The 22,838-nt window shown below is 34.0% G+C and overlaps 1 protein-coding gene across 12 annotated transcripts; it reads right to left on the bottom strand.

Moving 5' to 3' along the window:
• Positions 1–4,970: 4,970 nt before the first annotated feature.
• On the bottom strand, positions 4,971–22,307 carry LOC105176911 (uncharacterized). 12 transcript variants are annotated; one of them, XR_016064003.1, is made up of 17 exons: positions 22,024–22,307; positions 21,425–21,529; positions 21,254–21,331; positions 21,024–21,143; positions 19,322–19,419; positions 18,395–18,491; positions 18,218–18,307; positions 18,072–18,134; positions 17,874–17,948; positions 17,735–17,800; positions 17,579–17,656; positions 16,980–17,084; positions 16,809–16,886; positions 16,579–16,698; positions 9,142–9,585; positions 8,786–9,022; positions 8,474–8,709 (listed from the first exon to the last, which is right to left on the bottom strand). XR_016064003.1 is itself a non-coding variant. In XM_088877509.1 (16 exons), exons 1-16 carry the CDS (start codon positions 22,027–22,029, stop codon positions 8,963–8,965), a joined length of 1,683 nt encoding a protein of 560 aa, XP_088733635.1. In that variant the 5' UTR covers positions 22,030–22,307; the 3' UTR covers positions 8,474–8,962. The 12 variants fall into 12 exon arrangements, 10 of the variants coding, with proteins under 10 accessions (XP_011098210.1, XP_088733635.1, XP_088733636.1 ...); XM_088877509.1 differs by having other exon boundaries at positions 8,474–9,022; XM_088877510.1 differs by having other exon boundaries at positions 8,474–9,072.
• Positions 22,308–22,838: the final 531 nt, after the last annotated feature.

The following is a 22,838-nucleotide window of genomic DNA, read 5'->3' on the forward strand; positions in this document are numbered from 1 at the left end:
TAAGTCACTGTTTTGGCAGGCTCGGAAAGGACAGTCTTTTGTGCTTATTTTTGAATTCGAGTTGGAACGAAATGGAGCGCTTACTCTTGCCAGGAAGTATGCCTCTGATTGCAGTGTAAGCACCTTCACCATTCTCTAACCTTCTAACCCCCCCAACCCAAAACACACACACACACACACATATATAAATATATATAAAAGATGTTTGATCCTATAAGAATGTCACATGTGGAGACTCTAACTTGAAGTTGAAATAGCAGTTTATGCTTGCTGGTCCATACAATGATGTATTGCTGTAAAGACTGACAACGGTCTTAGTTTCCAACTAATGATAACAGTACTGAGTTTTCCAGAGTTTTTAAGTGTGAAATCTTTGGTTCCTATTTATGTGTGTGGAGATAATACAATACAATGATATATCTGCCTTTGTAATTCCCTAATCTTGGCATTCATTTCTAGTTGCTGTCTGTTCCAGGCATTGATTTTTGGTTTGCCTGTAAGTCATTTGTCGTAATAACCTTTATGGCTCCTAATCTTTCACCCTTCAGACCCTCTATTTTAATTTGCTATTTTTATTCTCTCTTTCATTTAATATGTAGATGTCTGTATACAAAATTTTTGCAATCTGTACATTAAATCCCATACAAAATCCAATATCAATTTGTCATAGTGGATCATGACTGCGTTCAGAATATTATTCGATATTATATCGTGTTTTATTTGTTATTTTCGTTCCACAAGTTCAAGAATACTAAGAGCGGGCCGTAAAAAAAAAAAAAAAACAGCCTTAAACTGCATTGAAATTTAGACTTAGAACATTATGAAATTTTACAAAAATAAAATAAAATATATATATATAGTTGTGCTTGTATTTTAATTTCTTACTATTGAAAAATTATATTGGTAGATATACTTTAATTCTTCAATTAAAAGAACTACATAAAGAAATAAAACTCTTGAAATTTATTTATTTTTTAGAGTAAAAGTTAATAATTTGATATTTTGGTATGAAAATTGATGAATTTTTTTATTATTTTTCTTTTTGGGTAATTTGAGAAGTACTTATATATATATATATATATATATTCAGATCAAAAAGTGTATTGTTAAAGTGGTTTTAGTAAATCTTTTAATTTAGCTTGTGAGTGAAATACCAGTGAGTCATTTCCACGTATCACTTAGACTTCTGCATGCATACGAGAACTAGGGTGTGGACACTTGTATGATATCATCCACGGTTTACAATACTGAGGGAGAAATATTTAAATAATGGGACAAAACATCCCCCTGTATTTTAAAAAGTCTGCAAATTAAACCCTCTTGTTATGAGAATAGGCTAAAAGCTCCAATGTGTTTTGTGAAACTCAGCTCAATCGCCCCCTCTCCGTTAAATCTAACTAACGGTGTTAATTTTTTAAAAAATAACCGTTATACCCTTACTTATTATATATTATTTCTTATATTAATGACTGTTGGATCTTCTTTGATCAAATACTGATCGTAGATCTAATCAATTAATCTGAACTGTAAGATTTTAAAAAAAAATAAAAGGTTTAGATTCAACAAATTATTTAACTTATATTATATATAAATAATTTAAAATTTTAAAAATATATTATTATTATTATATTTTTTTTTTTAAAAACTAACTACCCACCCTATCCCCATAGCCCCCCCAACCCCCACACCCCCAAGTACCCTGGCTGAAAAATCCATGACTTGGTTCAATCAGTTGTCTATTCGAATCATAAACATCTTTGAATAGTTCTTCCAACATTTTTTGCGCCATTGTGCAATCAGCAAAACGTATCTAAAAATTGCATCATATTTATTTGTTGTAGTTCAACAAGATTAAAAGAACCTACGAGATTACGTGTAAAGATTCTCTTAGGTCATCTTAGAAGGCACCCACATCAACCTAGAACTGTTAGAGAGCATTATGCAACAGAATCTTCGAAGGGGGAGGTTTTAGGAGTCTATAGCTGGAAAACCCCCAGTCACACTAGATTAACTCTAGTGCAGGTGCAAAAACATATCCAATTGAAGAAAACTTCAGGTATAGATACCACAACCCCTTCTAAGAAAAGAGCAGCCAAAGAAGGCTACTTAGAGCCCCAAAGAAGTAAGAATAACTAAAGAGATCGAAAGCGCGTGACGTACTCCACCATGGCCCTACACACCCCACTAAGCGCAACTCGAGATGAGATTCTCTCTGTGGCGGAGCAGCGCGGAATAGTTCAATAGTCGCTTTGCATGAAGGAGAATCCCAAAAGGACAAAGTCAAACAAGTATTGCCTTTTTCGTAAGGATAGCGGTCATAGCACAAAATATTGTGTTTATTCTTAAAATGAAATAGCAAAATTGATCAATGTTGATATCTGAAGAGTACGTGGATCACAATAATCCACCTCAAGAAGAGAGCTCAACCCCCTCCCCAAAGAGGGAAGCAAAAAAGAAGTGAGATGAAATAGGTCAAACTAAGATAACCTCTCAACCACGAGAGTAATTAGGGACATATATGGTGGGCCCGTAGGAGGAGATTCAGCTCGGGCAAGGAAAGCCGCACTCAGGGCTGTCAATAACATCAACAACTAACTTGTTCGATCCAAAAGTGATGATGAGCAAGGAAGCAGAAGGTGGCAATGAAATAGTTTTTTATTACCAAGATTTAGGAAGACATGTCTCCACCAATAACGAAGCGTTAGAAATTTCTCCTACCATATTAAACTTCTAGGTCAAGAAGGTCCTGTTGGATAGACTCAACTAAACACACATCATATTCTATAGAGCTTTCTCAAAAATAGGAATGAACAATGCCAGTTAGCTCGAGTTAACACGCTGCTCTCAAGTTTTAGTCGTGACATAGTAGAACCTTTGGGAGAAGTGGTACTGCCCATGTCTTTGGGCTCATATCCAAGATGGGTAACAAAGATGGTGAAATTCTTGATAGTGAAAGCCCTTTCCGCATATAGCATCATATTGGAAAGGAAAAAGCTTGAATTCCTTTCAAACTATAGCCTCCATCTATCACCTGAAGCTAAAATTTTTGAACCCCAGTGGCATTAAAGAAGCGATAATAGGCAAGGGAATGTTATGGCAGCTCTCTAAGGAGAGCCCCCAAATGGCCAACATGTGAAACAACCAACTAAGGGTGAGAACTCAAATAAAGGAAAAACCCTCATGACGAACAACCTCTAAATAATCTTAGAAGAAACACCAACATGAGGAAAAAAAAGGAAAAACAAGAAAAGGAAGATTGATAAGGAATGAATAGAGGCCATGGAGGAAGTTAAGATGGTAGAACTATCTCTTGAACATAGCCCAAAGACAACAAAAATGGGAATTCTATTGGGTCCACAACTCAAAAAAAATGTTGGTCGTCTTTCTACAAGAAAATATCAGCGCCATTGCATGGGCACAACTGATATGTGAGGGATTGACCTAGAAATAATGGTGCACCGGCTCAATGTGAATCCTAAAATGCGACCCATAAAACAAAAGTTAAGAGCCTTTGGGTATGAAAGGAGTCGAGCAATCAGAGAAAAAGTGGACAAGTTACTGAGCATATACTACATAAGCCCAAATGGCTTGCCAATGTAATATTGGTCCAAAAGGACAATGACAAATGGAGAATGTGTATCAATTCACAGACCTGAATAAAACATGCCCAAAGGACCCACATATATTACCCCACATTAATGCATTGATCGACTTAATGTCAAGATGCGAGGTCATAAGCTTCCTTAATGCTTTATAAAGATACAACCAAATCCATCTAGCCCACAAAGATCAAGAAAAGAAAAGATTCGTAATAGATCAGGGTATCTTCTATTATTACAACGTTATACCCTTTGGCTTAACACTACTGGGGTAACATATCAAAGACTTGTGAACAACATGTTTTGAGAGTAGATCGGTTGAAATATGAAAGTTTTTTGACATGCTGGTCAAGATCCAAATGCACACTCTGTAGTATGTGGTGCAAAGAAGAATAGATGTTAGTCCCGAAAAGACTCAATGCAATCATGGAAATGAAGCCCTCGGAGACGACCCATGAAGTCCAAAGAAGGAAGACTAGTGGCACTCAACCACTTTATTTCTCGTTCATTAAAATGGGTTTTCTTTCTTAAGGGCTTAAAAAACATAGAAAACTTCCAATGAACGTCACAATACCAAGAAGCATTTTAAAAGTTGAAGGAATACATTACATATAATATGCTGCTGACAAAGCCCAAGATGGAAAAGCTTGGTATCTTTACTGAGCTTTACCCCACAGAGCATAAGTACGTCGCTCACCTAAGATGAAAAACGTGAGCATCCACCGGTTTACTATGATAGCAATACCCTTCAAAAGGCAGAAGATAAGTATCTTCCCATTGAAAAACTAGCTTTAATTCTAGTCATGGCAGCAAGGAAATTGAGGCCCTATTTCCAGTCACACTTGGTGGTAGCACTGACTGGCCACCCCTCGAAAAACATCCTTGACGAACCAAACATATCAAGAAGATAGTAAAGTGGGCATTGGAACTTAACGAACACAGAGTAGAGTACCGCCCGAAGCCAGCCATTAAGACCCAAGCTTTTGCTGATCTCGTAACCGAAATGATAAATGAAGAGAGAAAACACAATCAACAATGATGGAAGTTATTCGCAGACAGGTCATCCACATGGAAGTGGAGCAGGAGTAATATTGGAAACTCCCTAAGGCAACAAAATCTAATACCCTCTTAGATTTAATTTTGTGGCCTCCAATAACGAAGCTGAGTATGAGCGCTATTTTTCTAGAGCAAAGTTGGTCCAAGCAGCAGAGGCCAAATGTAGCAGCCCAATGGCACTATACTTCATTACCACTAATTACCATACCATTTTTCTTAATTACAACCCATTTTATAAGAAACTTTCATTTAATTAGTAAAATAAATTATATTTTCATCAATATAATATATAAATATCACAAGAGATAATAGACATCATCAGAAGTCTATATTTACTTTCCACAAATATACTCATGTACATAACCTAAAAAGGAGATAATGAAATATCCAGTTATATAAAATTTTAAACACAAATCGAACAAAATCCTAGTATATCTAATATTCACATAGCTGGAACTCCCAACTTCAGATGTCACAATCGACCATCCAAAGAGTAAGAGCACATCTCAAAATGCAATGTGGCTAGTCAGTGTCATCTATCTCCTGAAAATATTTGTGGCAAGGAATGAGCTGTCTACTCAATAAGTATAGCTGACCAGTCTATATATATACATATTCAGCAAGTCAAGTATAATGCAACTATGCCAAACAACCAATATTCCTCATATAGTAACAGATGTAAGAAATAGCAATGTCCCAATCATATATCAACGCATGATATAATATCCAACGTTATAGTTTATTTTTTTAGGGTCCTGCTTAACTAGACTGGAGTGCATCACTCAATGGCCTTTGTCGGCTATCATCATCATCTCAATTGCAATATCTTATCACTTTTTTTTTTTCGATATCACACAGCACACAACTTGTATGATATCCCACAGTCAATGACACAACACAACACACAACTAGAACGATATATCACATCATCTCCATTGATTAATGATAGCACACAACTCTTCATTAATCATATTACCATAAACCATTGCAATATGCTCCCACTTAGGGAAGCCATCTTTTTATTTCAATCAACAGCAACAATATCATTAACTTCATCATGCAATTCCATTTAATAATTATTTTCTCACAATAACTTTCTCATTTGATTTCATTTAACAATCAATTATATGATTACATAATCATTCATCTGAAATTCGTACAACACCATCACAGATAGGCACATAATGACAATTTCATAGATATCCAGATAATTCAGACAACATCCATGATCTAATATATAAAACAATCAATATATTATATCCATATGTATGTATAACTTCAATTAGTTATACTTATCTCAAATCTCAAAACGATTCAGTTAACACAAAGAGTTGCTCAACCCTCTACTTTATCATGATGTCCTATAATAAATTATAATGTATAATCAATACATTGTAAATATCATCAATTGTAAATAAAATATTATAGAATATTCATATATTCTCCACCAATTTTTTAATATTATATTTATATCGAAGTTCAACCATCCCTTTCATTTCCTTTTAGATAATTAAACTTTCTAAACTTCTCAAGTATGTATTTAATTGATTGACTAACTCATAAGAATTCATTTTATCAAAACCCTCATATCTTTATAACTACCATTCTTAATAATATTTCTAAATTAAATTATTATAAAAATCTCATATTCCCTTTAGATAACTATAATACTTCTCAAATATAATATCCTAATATTTCTTTAAATATAATTTTTCAATATTTCTATTAATTTTCTATCAATTTCTCGCTACTATATAATATAATTAAACACCGGTAGATATAATTAAGTATTTGGTCAATAAACTCGATAAAATTGAGTAAATCATAATAATGATTAAATCTAACAAATCAAGTAACTTAATTAACCAACTACAACATTCTTAAACCAAATGCGATATTTAATTACACACTAATTTAAATAGCCCAACACATAAAATTTTTCGGTTAACTATTACATTAGACAATATAAATTATATTTAATACATAGACTAATTAAATAATATAATTATATAAATTAATAATAATAACATTAAATTTCTTACCTCAGTTTGTTCTCAAAAATGTATGTTAGTGTGTGTAGTTTGTGTGATTAGTTTAGGTGTTGTCTTAATATAAATATACTTATATAAATGTAGAGAGAGAGAGAGAGAGAAGGTAGCTAGGCAATGGGTGATGATCATGGGTTGGTGGACCAAAATTCGATCACTTTTCATATATTTCTTTTTTTTGTTTTATTTGAATCTTTTCTTAAAATTTTCATTACGTCCCTTTCAATTTTTTAATAATATAATTTATTTTCAAATATTATAATAAGCTTTAATTTACTCTGTTCAAGTTTTAATATATTCAAATTTTAATCTATAATTTATTTATAATTAAATTTAAATTTTCCTATTAATTATATATCAATTTCTCAATTATGTACAAAAATCTATGGACGTCAGACCAAACATTTAAGAACACATAGTGATCGCAACTAATTGTAAACCAAGTAATTTGACACAACCAAACCATGCTAGAAAGACATGATAGAGGCAACTTGACATAGGGTCACTACCGTAGGATAAGGAGTACGCACCTGAGTTGTTTGTTTCACCATAATAGGAGAAGAGTTATACAAAAGAGGGTTCTCATAGCCCTACTTGAAGTGTCTAGATCGTGAAAAGGGCAAGATCGGTCCTGAGGGAAGTCCGCAAAAGAAGTTGTGGAAATCACTCAAGAGCAAGATCACTAGTAGGAAAAGTCCTACGACAAGGATACTTTTGGTCCTCGAAGGAAAAGGACACCCTAAATAGGGTAAAAAGGTGTAAGAAGTGTCAAGAACATGCAAACATCATATATGCTTCGACCACCTAAATGTGACCAATCCCTAGCCTTTGCCTATTTCATCAATAGGGGCTAGACCTCGTAGGTTAGTTACCTTGAGCAATGGGGTAGAGAGAATACTTGATAGTAGCTACCAATCATTTCTAAAAATGGGTTAACATGGAGCCACTCAACAAGATCACAGAAAAGTGGTCATAAAATTTCTATGGTAAAATATAACATATCGATTCAACATTCCAAGAGCCTTCATGACAGACAACGGCACATAATTTCATGGAGGAAAGTTCAGGCAATAGTGCCACAAATTAAAGATTAAGCAATATTTCACATCTATACGAACGTTGCAGTCTAACAGGTAAACCAAAGTAACAAACAGGACCATATTGCAGCATTTCAAGACTCGTTTAGATGAGCCAAGGGAATTTGGGTCCAAACTCCTGGAGGTCTATGTGTGTATAGGATTACACCCCGAAAAGGTATAAGAGAGTTGGCGTTCAACTTGGTATATGGCACAGAAACTATTATCCCCATTGAAGTTGGTCAAAGAAACTTTGCGGGTTCAATTATAAGAGCCCCATACCATTGACATAGAATGTCGCTTCGACTTAGGTTTGAAAAGTTGGAAGAAGCAATGTCGCGAGTATGTGTATGGAGGCATATAAGAGGCGCATGGCCAAAGCATACAACACTTGAGTCTACCAAAGAGACTTTGGATGCAAAATGGCAAGACCCATTTCGTTTCACAAAAATAATTCAGAACTAACCTACAAATTGCAAAATCTGGATGGAGAAGAAGTTCCCTGAACTTGGAACGACTCAAACTTGAAGAAAGAATAGATGCAAAGATTCGAAGATAGGAACTTCTAAGATGTTCCAAAGAATAAAAGCTCCTCAGAAGTCCTTAAGTAAAAATATGCTAATAGATATGATTCAAAGGACTCCTAAGAAGTTCTGAAAGATAAGTACTAAAGAAATAGAGATAACAAGAATAATAAGTAATAAGCGTAAAGTAATTTTATTAATACCAAGAAATAAAAACCAAGTTTTCTTATTTACAGAGTCAAAAACCGATAAGAAAGCTATAAGATACGTCAAGCTCGATCGCCCCCATCGACCTCAGCATCAGCACGAGCACCCTCAGCAAGTGGCTCATCCACAACTTCCATTTCCCCTTCCTCGGCGACATCCTCATCGGTCACCCGAAAATCAAAAGAACATGAAACCACACCTGCAAAATGACCACACTCCATCAGCTTAGAGCGGCATTGCCTAATAGCTTGGTTGTACATGTCGTTCGCCCTCACCACCACGGCACCTTCAAACTTCTCGAAATCCTCATACTTCTCTTTGAAGTTGCTTTGAACATATTCCAAATAAATTATTCCAGCCTCTAACTTGAACAAGCCCTGATCGAAAGTGACCTCGCAATTGTAGTGATCCTTACATTTGCTTTGACCCTCAGTTACTTCCTTGAGTTGCTCCTAATAACGAGCAAGCTCCTTCTTTTCCTCTTCAAGAGCAACCTCCGACCGCTTCAACTCCTTATCAAAAACTCATAGCATTGATCAACAATCTCTATTAAGGTGGCAATCTAAGAACACAAAAGAAAGGGGTCACAAAATGAAGAGATTTCATCAGGAGAAAAAGAAAAGGAACTCACCCTAGCAAACTCGCCACACAAAAGACAAGTGACAGTGAGATTAGAAAGAGAGCTAAAATGAGCAATGTCATAATCACTCACAAAGCTTCGCAGCCTCTCATATGCAAGATGAAAGTTCGAGGTATCCCGAAATGAAGCAACTCCCTCATGACGATTAATATCAAAAGAAAAGAGCCCATTTCCCACTTCGTGTCGCAAAGCATCAGACGCCTCAAATTTACGGGGCCTCCTAATTGACCCAAATGGCGAGACGTGACCATCTTTTACAAACCCCCCTTGGCCATGATGCTCATAGGGAGGAAGCGAAGGACGAGGAGGTGAGCGATGCCTCTCACTTTCTTTCCTCAATGCAGGGGGACAACGAGCCCTCTCGTTGTGGTCACACGCGCGCAAGTTCATGTTCAGCTTTGGAGTGCTAAATGTCCTATAGTGAAACCTTCTACCCTAAAACAAAAAAAAAAAAAAAAAACGAAGGAAAGTAGAAAAGCCACAACATACGACAACAATAGCAAAGTGCAGATATACAAGAATAACAAAACAATATCAGATGAAAGTAAAGATTTCAAACTATTAAGCGTTTTTTCAAACAAATTCGCTCCTTATAAAGACATACAAAAGATCATGAGTGAGGTTAAGGGTGGAAAATGTCTCACCCCAACCAGTCGTCAAACCCCATTCTAAGTCCATGACATAGAGAAACTTCTTCTTCCAAGGCCCTTCAGAATAAGCACTGCATCAAAAAGTTTACACCTATTCGAGCATAGAAAAAGTAGAAAGACTCATTGGATATCTTCCTAATTGAAAAAAAGGTATAAAAGAATTCAATAGAAAGATGCAAGTCTGGCTCCCTAAAGCGATAATGAAATCCCTCAAAACAAGTAATAGAGTTGGGAGTAAAGGAGGAATTGTAAACCCCGAAGGAAAAAACGCGAAGTAAGTAGTGAAAATACCAAGGAGGTCTCTTAACCCAATCCCCCAATCCCAGAAGATCCAAACAATGGATGGATCAAGCTTGTCTTTTAAAAAACTAAACTCCTCGTGACTCAAGACACTATCACAATTCTATACTTGACAATGAGGATAAGACTGGGGGGGGGGGGGGGGGGTACATACGGCTCCAATTCATCACTTTGGTCATGGAAGGGACTAGGTATCATTTTTGGTGACAAATTTGAGTCTACTAAAATTTCAAGGGAATTAGAATGGCTCTCGAGCAAGATCCTAATAGCCTCAATAACTTCACCTTGAAATTCAACAATTCCCCCCGAACCTAAAACAAAAGGTAATGACAAACGAGAGATGATTCCACGATCAAGGCTCAATTAATGCTGATCGACTTGACCAGGCAAAATTGGTCCAGGAAGTCGAGGCAATCCTTGACTAAATCCAGGTTGAGGACTCGACCTGTCTTGATTTGAAGAATCTAGCCAAGGTGAACCTTAGCCATACCAAGGTTGAGGTACCTTGCCTCAACCAGCAGCGGCATTGCCCTTGGCTAGTGGTGACACCCTTTGGCGACATTCCACCTCTCTCAATATTTTTTCTAGTATATTTCTAAACCCAATGGATACTGAACCGATCCCTAGGTGCGTTGACTCATTGAGACGATCGACAAAATGCAATAAAAAATAAGAAAAAAAGATAATAACGGGAAGAATAAAAAAATAGAGAAGAGAGGAAGATATTTAAAAGTAAAAGGACCTCTCCTAGCTATGAAGATATTTGGAAAAAGAAAAACTATAACAAAGATAATTTGCAGAGGTGAACAAGACAGTCTCTGCATTAAGAATATATAAGACATCAACCTTAGCAAACCCTCAAGATAGGTCAAACTCCCAGGAAAGCCAAAGGTTCAATATAATTCCTATATATCCCAAAAGATATTAAGAATTGGGGGATTGTTGATGGAAGAAATAAATCACATTGATGAAGGAAATTAATAATCCAAATAAGGCAATGGGATGTCCCTATAAAGAAAGATTTGAAATCAAACTTACTAAATAAGCTTAATACTATATGTTAGTGAAATACTCCCAATTAACAAATTGCAACCATGTAATAGGGGTAGGTGAAGGACGATACTTTACCTCACTTACCCTAAATAATATGACTTTATATTAGTATAAATACCCCTTCCCATTCTCCCATTTGGAGGATAAGCAAAATTCTTTAGGGATAATTACATTGCCCTCCTATGAGATTTGGTATAATTACACGTAGACCTCTTATGGTTTAGAAAATTACATCTAACACCCGTGAAGTTTGTTTTCGCCTAACAAAGAAGTCCCTTTGTTAGTAAAAATTCACAAAATTTCCTGATATTAATAGAAAAAATAAAAAAAAAATCTGTATTTACCCCCAATTGACTTATTACTGGCTTATAGTAGGTCAAATAAATCTTTTTATGACCAAGTTACCTTATACGCCTTCACGCATTAATGCATTTGATGAGATATATTTTCACCGTTATAAGAGTAATTTAGTCAAAAAAATTGTTTGACCTGCAATAAATTAGTTTTAAGTTAATAAAGGGTAAATATTAATTTTGCCAACATCAGTTTGGTTTTATTTTTTGGGGACAAAATTTCGATTCATTGTCAAATCATATCCTTTTTATGTATTTAGACTTGTATATATACTTTTGTTTATATGTGGGTTGAGTTGTGTGCATTATTTTAATATTATTTGTGTAGCAACTAATTTATCAATTTTTTCTTATTTTTTAAAAATAATAATTTTTTATTAAATAAATAAAATTATAATTTACAAAAGAAAACCATAAAATTGATGATGTATTTAAGTATAAACGGCAAACTTTATTAAATAAAACCGCAATTAGAACTAATATAATAATATATCCTTGCATATAGTATAAAATCATTATTAACCTAAAAGATAATATTGATTCAAGATGCACAGTGGGCCGAGCTGCGTTAATTTAGTGGAACCTGGGATCAGCCCAATCCAGTGGCCCACGACCACTTGGTCTTGAGCCGGGCCTGTTGGGCCATTCTTTTTTTATAAAAATAATACATGACATAGAAGTTCCATTTATTTTCCCATACTAACTAGTTTAGTAGTTTTTTTATACTTTTAAAACTTTAAAAATTATTATCTTTTTTGTTTTACTTCTAAATTTTCAATACTTTAATTCATTAATACTATTTGTTTATTTTTTTCCAAAGTTTATTTTAAATTCTTTTTGAATTTATTATCTCTAAGTTTATTATTTTAAACTTGTTCGTCAAATAATTATTTAAGTTCATTATATAATCTTAACTATTATTTTTTCTAGTTATGAAATCAAAGCACAAGAAATCAAATCCACTAAACCAATTCAAATAATTAACCAAATTGCACAAGACACACACAATCACATAAACCAATTAGAACACAAAAGATCAAATCACTAGGAAGTACACAATCACAAAAATATTAATCCAAAATTCAAATATTTAAGTCAAGTGCAATGAAATCAAAAATCACATAAACTAACTAGAATAGGAAAACCAAAATATCAAATCCAAGAAACTATCAAATAATTAAGTCAAGTTGCACAAGAGAACCACTACCACATAAATTAATTAGAAAACAAAGGTCAAATAATAATTACAAAATGCTCAATTACAGAAATTAATCAAAACATAAAAATAGAAATCCAAGAAACCAATTCAAATAATTAAGCCACGTTCACAAGAAACCCACAAGCACAGAAATTAATTTACAACATGAAAAATCAAATAACTAGAAAAGTCACAATATCACAGAAGTTGCTCAAACCACAAAAAATCAAATCCAAAAACCAATTCAGAAAATTAAGTCAAGTTGCACAAGAAACCTACAATCACATAAACTAACTAGAACATAAACTAATTTAGATCAAGTACCAATTAGAACCACATAATAGAAAAAATGAAGCACATGGAAACAAGGATCAAAAAAGAAAAGAACATTAAATCCTAGCACCCCAAAAAACCCTGTCGTAACTTCAACCAGATATATTCTTGAGGTCCTCAAGCAGAAAGGGCAGCTTGGATTATATGGAAATAGAAACACCCTAACCACTTGCATGTTCTGAAACCTGCAGCAGAAAAACCCCAATCCTTGTACAAAGACTTTAAGATAAGGATATTCCATACAGTCAAACTTTAAATAGCTCTGTAGGAACATACAAATAAGTACAACATGAAAATGTTAATTTCACAAAAGTAATGCACTAGAGGCGAAAAGTTACCGTGTTGCAGATAGAGAGCATAACAGTCGCAGAAATTAATTTGAACAAACTTATCAATGTCACAAAAAGAAATTAAAATTCAAGAAGCCACAGTCGCAGAAATTAATTTGAACAAACTTATCAAATCCAAGGAACCCATTCAAATTGTGCACAAATATCAAAATCAGAAGTAACAGAGAACAAAAATTAATCATAAGAAAACTCAATTTCAAGAAGCCAAAGTTGCAGAAATTACTTTGAACAAACTTATCAAATCCAAGAAATCCACTCAAATTGCACAAATATCAAACATATGTAAGAATCATATTCAAATTCAAGAAGCCACAATCACATAAACTAAATAGAACACAAAAAGATCAAATAATTAGAAAATCCACGATCACAACAATTAATTAACACAAGAAATCAAAACCAACCAAGCTGCACAAGACACCAACAATCACATAAAATAACTAGAACACAATAGTTAAAGTATCACAACCGAACAATATCACGCCAATATTTAAATCAAGTTGCATCACCATATACCACATCAAGATCAACTAATTAGAAGAGGAAAATTCAAGCATTACAACCAAAAGGGAAAAATCCAAGAATCACAAACAAAATTCAAATACATACAAGAAATATAATTGGAAAGACAAATCCCAAAAAGCGATTCAAAAAATCAAGTGAAACCCACAATCACATAAACTAAATGGAACACAAAAAAGATCAAATAATTAGAAAATCGACGAACACAACAAGTAATTAGAACACAGATATCAAATCCACTAAAACAATTCAAATAACAAACCAAATTGCACAAGCTGTGTAGGAAAAAGTACTGTGCTGACATAACTCCCAGAAATGGATATCTGCATCCAGTTTGAGATGCAAACCATAGTTGCATCCAGTTTTGAATGTTGGAATTTAGAATTTTTCTGTTTTTTTTTTGTTATTCAAAGCTTTGCAATTCGTCACCTATTTATAGTACTAGAAATTTGAAGGACAACAAGAAATTCTAAGAGACACTTTGACCAACACAAACAAAGAAAATACATTCAAACTTCACATTAAAGAATCTAATTTACTCCAATAATGCCTCTCCTAAACCAGATTTGCTTTGAACTCCCAATGCAGCAACATTCCTTGAGAACATAGGTCCACCAAGAAGCTTAGTAAAAATATCAGCAACCTATTCATCGTTTTGGCAATATTCAAGTTTAATTTTTCCTTCACTAACGACCTGTTTTCATGCATGAACCCAACAACTGTCTTGTTCCTAAATTCAATGGTGAAAGGTGCTATTATTGGAGCAATCTAATGAGGTTCTGTCTTGAATCTCAAGACTTATGGAATGTTATTGAAGAATGTATTGGTGCATTGGACGACAAGTCCCAACTCACCGTCCGCACAACGGGACTTTTTGAAGAACAAAAAACAAAAGGATAGAAAGGCTCTATTTCATATTTCCTAAGAAAACTTGTTAGTGAAGGAATTTAGAATTTCATATCGGTTTGTTGGAATTTAGAATTTTTCTATTTTTTTTGTTATCCAAAACTTAACGTAATATATCACCTATTTATAGTACTAGAATTTTGAAAGACAGCAAGACCAACACATAAAGTAACTAGTACACACAAAAGATCAAATTGTTAGGAGCTTAATCAGAACACAAAAGTACAAATCCTGAAACCAATTCAAATAATTAAGCAAGTTGCACATGAAATCCAAAATCACATGAACTTGAACAGCAAAGATCAAATCAAATAATTAGAAGAGGCACGCAATCACAAACATTAATCAGAACACAAAAATACCAAATCCAAGAAAAAAATCAAATAATCAAGTCAAGTTGCACAATATACCCACAATCTCATACATTAAATACAAAGGATCAAATAATTAGAAAATGAAATTAATCACACAAAAAGACAAAGAAGTTACCAATTCAAATAATTAAGTCAAGTTGCACAAAAAACCCACAAATCACATAAAGTAATTACAACACGCAATATCAAATAACTAGAAAACTCATTATCACAACAATTAATCAAAGCACAAAAAATCAAATCCACCAAACCAATTCAAATAATTAAACCAAATTGTACAACTAAATGGAACACAAGAAATCAAGTATAGAAAATCCATGATCACAACAATTAATCAAAGCACAAGTAATCAAATCCAACCAAATTGCACAAGACACCCCCACAATCAAGTAATTAGAAAACTCATGATCAAAACAATTAATCAAAGCACAAGAAATCAAATCCACTTAACCAATTCAAATATAATAAACCAAAAACTCGTGATCACAACAATTAATCAAAGCACAAGAAATCAAATCCACTAAACCAATTCAAATAATTAACCAAATTGCACAAGACACCCACAATCACATAACCCAATTAGAACACAAAAGATCAAATCATTAGGAACTCCACACAATCAAGTAATTAGAATAATTAGAAAACTCATGATCACAACAATTAATCAAAGCACAAGAAATCAAATCCGCTAAACTAATTCAAATAATTAACCAAATTGCACAAGACACCCACAATCACATAACCCAATTAGAACACAAAAGATCAAATCATTAGGAACTCCACACAATCAAGTAATTAGAATAATTAGAAAACTCATGATCACAACAATTAATCAAAGCACAAGAAATCAAATCCACTAAACCAATTCAAATAATTAACCAAATTGCACAAGACACCCACAATCACATAAACCAATTAGAACACAAAAGATCAAATCATTAGGAACTCCACACAATCAAGTAATTAGACTAATTACTAAACTCATGATCACAACAATTCATCAAAGCACAAGAAATCAAATCCACTCAACCAATTCAAAAATTAACCAAATTGCACAAGACACACACAATCACATAAACCAATTAGAACACAAAAGATCAAATCACTAGGAAGTACACAATCACAAAAATATTAATCCAAAATTCAAATATTTAAGTCAAGTGCAATGAAATCAAAAATCACATAAACTAACTAGCCAAAAGAAGAACAAATGGTGAAAGAAGAAATAGCTGGTTAGTAAGATTTCAAAGGCATGAGACTCCACTGGTTTCTTTGATGTTCACTGAAGATATAGCAACACGCAGACAATATGTTAAATTGGGGCATGCTAGTGGCAATAAAATTTTCCCATCTACACTAATGAATTGCACTGCAAACAACATTATGTACCTGCTCTTGAATTATGCTCCTTGCTTCGACAAGCTGAGCTTCCAGCTCAAGTTCTCTCTCTGACACCTCAGAAGTTAGTTCTGCAGCCTTCTGTGCATCTTGAAGCTGAACCATGCGCTCCTTCATATGAAATAGCAAAATTCACAAAACAAATAATCGCTACTCGTCAAGAAAATTACATTGAATTTATTCTCTCATTAAATCACATCAAGATATGCTCTGAATTCTACCTTTATTGAAGCCATCTTGGTTCGGAGACTTTCTTCAATTTGATCTCTGGCCATGTGAAGAGGCAGATCAAACATGTCCTGTGAAGTATGAAAAGATAAATTATTTTACCATATCAAAGTTTCTAGCCTTCAACAAATGCTTTATATCTTTATCCCAACATTTGCACATACCGTCCTTCCACCCAACGGGGAATGGGACAGGTCAGAATCCACCCTCGTATTGACTGGAGAAGACTGCTTCCCATTTGGAGCATTTAAGAATGCACGCATATCAACCTGGAGCCCAGAATTCATCAGTAAATACATATTTAGAGAAGTAGAAAATTCTTATGAATGGAAGTCATGCATTCCATGAATAAAAAACTGTGCTTGGGACAAAGTTCATTTTATATGTCAAAAATGTTCTATTCTAATGATCCAAAACTCCTCTACACCTGTCCAATGCACTACAACTAATAAGCCAAAGGATGCGAGAGGACCATGATTAACAAACTTCAAATGGCAGTGGATGAAATCATCGTGTATTTGCAGAACCAAACTATAAAAAATAAGAAAGCAAAATTCAAATTTACAATTACATTTATCAAATTGTATCGACAAATTGATGGGAGTGTGCTTTGAGTAAAATGGTGACACTTAAACTTTTAACCCCCAAATCATAAAACTTGGCTCCATCCCTGATTTCAATACTTTAAAGAATCACAAATCAAAAAGGACAGACAAATCCACCATTCAAGATTGTGGAGTTCATTGTTATCATTATGAATCACCTGCATTGAGCGTAATAATGCCCTCAAATCAGCGTTCTCCGCCACCAATTCTTGATTTTTTGCTTCATAAGCATCCACCTACAGCCAGCATACAGTAATGGCTAATGGGAGAGTCGCAAGTGGATAACTTAAATGAGTTTTTACGGCGTTACTTACAATCTTTTTGTAGAAATCATTGTCAGTCTTCCTTCCGTTCCAGGTCCCACGCCGCCGGCCTTCTTTCTATTGCATGATATAGACCCATAAGAAAAAGAAATTTGAACTGTAATAGGAGACAGTAGTAACCTGTAAATACCTGTAGTAAATTCATAATTTCCATGCCTGACCTAGATTCCTTCTTTTTCTCCATTAATACTTGGTTAAGCCGCTCCTGCAAGATATGGCATGTTAATACCTAGATATGCTTGTTCATCCTCTCTTCATTGTGATTTATCCAATCTGGAAGCTTTATAGTTCCTTTAAGAGGCTAATAAGGCACACCAAAACATCATACCTGCAACTTTATATACTCTTTTTCTTTCTTCTTCATCTCATGAATCTGCTGAGTTCTTACTTGCTGGTTATCAAGTACAATGTCAGAATCAACAATAAGGAAATGAGTAGCTTAGTGTGACAAGGCAAATAAGGTGAAGAGTAAACCTGATTACCCAAAACCATCTTCTGAAATTCATCTCGCTCCTGCTGCAACTTATCAATTTGTGACTTGAAAGCAGCTGTAGCTTTAGCTTCCTACACGGAGTTCCTTATAAAGTCAGAGAAAAGTTAACTACATCTACATCTCAACTGATCTTTCCAATATGAATATGCCAGACCAACCGTTCTAGTCATTGTGGCTATCTCTCTATCTTTCGCGGATAACTGCGCTTCCAACCTCTCAACTTTAGCTTCCAGTCTTGAAATGTCTGATAAGAGTCTTCAGAAGGAAAAAGAGCATGTAAGTCGTCCTCTCACCACAAAAGTTGAGGAAAACCCAAATATTGAAGAGTGCATTATGTCTGATGTGATTAGTAATTGCCGATGAAACTACCCCACATGATTTTACACATCATGATGGTTTACTCTCATTTTTTAACAACTTGTCAACATCCAGTTGCATTTGGTCCAGATTAAGTATGGTAGAGTATCATATTACCAGATTACAGCATAGAATCATCTTTGCTACTATACTAAACTCAAAAAATAGAAAAACTTGAAAATCCCTGGTCAAAATTGACATTTTTAAGGAACAACCTTGGACCAAACATAGTGTTGTGGTTTCCTTCCCATTGTCAGCAAAATAATGATTGAATCCTTACTTTTATGGGAATCAAGATTAAAACTCAGTATAGTACACTCGTCTATACTAACTGTAAATCAAAGAGTTTAAACCATATCACAAACAATTCCATCAAGTTCCAGAACAAGCTCAATAGCTTGATCAAATTTTAGTCGAGATGTAAGCAGAAAGGAATTAATTAGTTCAACAAATCTCTATTTTTAGGTCTCATTTGACAAAAGCTTCAAGCTAATTGAGATCTAATCATCCCAGTAATGGGATTTCTTATAAAAATCAGTCTGTAGCTTCTTATGCCAAATCCTTTCAATTTTTTCGTCAGCAAACCAGCCCAAACAAATTCTACATCAAAATTGCAATGCATAATAAGCCCATAAAAGTACAAACCATAACAATACAGAAAGCCATAATAGTGGAAATAGTAATAAATGTAATATCACAGTAAGGATACTTAGTACATAGAATCGTACCTTTGCCTCTGCTCATTGGCTGACTCCCTAAACTCAACATCCCTCTGTCTCTGCTGCAACAACGCATATATACAATTGCAAGTCCTGGCTACTGAAACCTATTTCCATTTTTTTATCCGCATCAGAACATATAATTACTGACACACACGCACACAGATCAAATTGTTAGCAGCTTAATCAGAACACAAAAGTACAAATCCTGAAACCAATTCAAATAATTAAGCAAGTTGCACATGAAATCCAAAATCACATGAACTTGAACAGCAAAGATCAAATCAAATAATTAGAAGAGGCACGCAATCACAAACATTAATCAGAACACAAAAATACCAAATCCAAGAAATATAATCAAATAATCAAGTCAAGTTGCACAATATACCCACAATCTCATACATTAAATACAAAGGATCAAATAATTAGAAAATAAAATTAATCACACAGAAAGACAAAGAAGTTACCAATTCAAATAATTAAGTCAAGTTGCACAAAAAACCCACAAATCACATAAAGTAATTACAACACGCAATATCAAATAACTAGAAAACTCATTATCGCAACAATTAATCAAAGCACAAAAAATCAAATCCACCAAACCAATTCAAATAATTAAACCAAATTGTACAACTAAATGGAACACAAGAAATCAAGTATAGAAAATCCATGATCACAACAATTAATCAAAGCACAAGTAATCAAATCCAACCAAATTGCACAAGACACCCCCACAATCACATAAACCAACGCAAAGAACAAATAATTAGGAACTACACAATCAAGTAATTAGAAAACTCATGATCAAAACAATTAATCAAAGCACAAGAAATCAAATCCACTTAACCAATTCAAATATAATAAACCAAATTGCACAAGATACCCACAATACATAAACCAATTAGAACACAAATGATCAAATAATTAGGAACTCCACACAATGAAGTAATTAGAATAATTAGAAAACTCGTGATCACAACAATTAATCAAAGCACAAGAAATCAAATCCACTAAACCAATTCAAATAATTAACCAAATTGCACAAGACACCCACAATCACATAACCCAATTAGAACACAAAAGATCAAATCATTAGGAACTCCACACAATCAAGTAATTAGAATAATTAGAAAACTCATGATCACAACAATTAATCAAAGCACAAGAAATCAAATCCACTAAACCAATTCAAATAATTAACCAAATTGCACAAGACACCCACAATCACATAAACCAATTAGAACACAAAAGATCAAATCATTAGGAACTCCACACAATCAAGTAATTAGACTAATTACTAAACTCATGATCACAACAATTCATCAAAGCACAAGAAATCAAATCCACTCAACCAATTCAAAAATTAACCAAATTGCACAAGACACACACAATCACATAAACCAATTAGAACACAAAAGATCAAATCACTAGGAAGTACACAATCACAAAAATATTAATCCAAAATTCAAATATTTAAGTCAAGTGCAATGAAATCAAAAATCACATAAACTAACTAGCCAAAAGAAGAACAAATGGTGAAAGAAGAAATAGCTGGTTAGTAAGATTTCAAAGGCATGAGACTCCACTGGTTTCTTTGATGTTCACTGAAGATATAGCAACACGCAGACAATATGTTAAATTGGGGCATGCTAGTGGCAATAAAATTTTCCCATCTACACTAATGAATTGCACTGCAAACAACATTATGTACCTGCTCTTGAATTATGCTCCTTGCTTCGACAAGCTGAGCTTCCAGCTCAAGTTCTCTCTCTGACACCTCAGAAGTTAGTTCTGCAGCCTTCTGTGCATCTTGAAGCTGAACCATGCGCTCCTTCATATGAAATAGCAAAATTCACAAAACAAATAATCGCTACTCGTCAAGAAAATTACATTGAATTTATTCTCTCATTAAATCACATCAAGATATGCTCTGAATTCTACCTTTATTGAAGCCATCTTGGTTCGGAGACTTTCTTCAATTTGATCTCTGGCCATGTGAAGAGGCAGATCAAACATGTCCTGTGAAGTATGAAAAGATAAATTATTTTACCATATCAAAGTTTCTAGCCTTCAACAAATGCTTTATATCTTTATCCCAACATTTGCACATACCGTCCTTCCACCCAACGGGGAATGGGACAGGTCAGAATCCACCCTCGTATTGACTGGAGAAGACTGCTTCCCATTTGGAGCATTTAAGAATGCACGCATATCAACCTGGAGCCCAGAATTCATCAGTAAATACATATTTAGAGAAGTAGAAAATTCTTATGAATGGAAGTCATGCATTCCATGAATAAAAAACTGTGCTTGGGACAAAGTTCATTTTATATGTCAAAAATGTTCTATTCTAATGATCCAAAACTCCTCTACACCTGTCCAATGCACTACAACTAATAAGCCAAAGGATGCGAGAGGACCATGATTAACAAACTTCAAATGGCAGTGGATGAAATCATCGTGTATTTGCAGAACCAAACTATAAAAAATAAGAAAGCAAAATTCAAATTTACAATTACATTTATCAAATTGTATCGACAAATTGATGGGAGTGTGCTTTGAGTAAAATGGTGACACTTAAACTTTTAACCCCCAAATCATAAAACTTGGCTCCATCCCTGATTTCAATACTTTAAAGAATCACAAATCAAAAAGGACAGACAAATCCACCATTCAAGATTGTGGAGTTCATTGTTATCATTATGAATCACCTGCATTGAGCGTAATAATGCCCTCAAATCAGCGTTCTCCGCCACCAATTCTTGATTTTTTGCTTCATAAGCATCCACCTACAGACAGCATACAGTAATCTGTGTTGTTGACAGGCTTAAGACACAGAGTGTGGAGCGTTTCTTCAATCCTTCTCCGATGCACAAGTGCACCGCATTCCTTCAGGCTCTGGAGTAATCTGTGTTGTTGACAAGCTTAAGACACCGAGTGTGGAGCGGGGTTTTCTTACGGTTTACGAGGTGGGTTTCTTCAAGAGAGGGGGGGAGTTTTTTTTATAATTAGCTAAGAGAGAGAGACAGCTGTCATGGTAATTAGCCGTTGAGAGGGAGAGCGGTCATGGTAATTAGCCGTTAAGAGAGAGAGAGAGCAGTTATGGTAATTAGCTGTTAAGAGAGAGAGAGAGAGAGAGTTGTTATGGTAATTAGCCGTTAAGAAATAATAGCCGAAGAGTAACAGTCATTTTTTTTTCTCTATTTTGTTGTATTAAAATGGCAAAGATATGTCAATTTATATAAACAAAATTAGTTCTTATAATTTAATAAATGGGTAATTTATAATCATCTCTCCTAAAATTTGATACAATTTCAAATATCTTAATATTATTTAAAAAATTATAAATGTCCCTCTAATTTTAACATTCGTCTAATAAAAAATCTATTTTGTTATCCTTTATTAGGTTTTTTTTTCAACTTTTGTAATGAATTGACCAGAATATTATTTTGATTTATAAATTATAATTTTATATATAATATTATAATTTTTTAAAATATTTTATGGGCTTCTATAACTTGTTTAT

Source organism: Sesamum indicum, linkage group LG2 (genome assembly GCF_026168435.1).
Source record: "Sesamum indicum cultivar Baizhima isolate 11 linkage group LG2, ASM2616843v1, whole genome shotgun sequence".
In the NCBI taxonomy this organism is placed as follows: domain Eukaryota; kingdom Viridiplantae; phylum Streptophyta; class Magnoliopsida; order Lamiales; family Pedaliaceae; genus Sesamum; species Sesamum indicum.

Bases quoted from the DNA above. Each gene is read 5' to 3' on its own strand.
- LOC105176911 (XM_088877509.1), bottom strand. The intron at 18,135-18,217 runs GTTTACTCTTCA...CTTGATAACCAG, and splicing joins AGATGGTTTTGGGTAATCAG to CAAGTAAGAACTCAGCAGAT. The intron at 9,586-16,578 runs GTACATAATGTT...TTTTTGTTTTAG, and splicing joins GGAGCATAATTCAAGAGCAG to GGTAGAAGGTTTCACTATAG.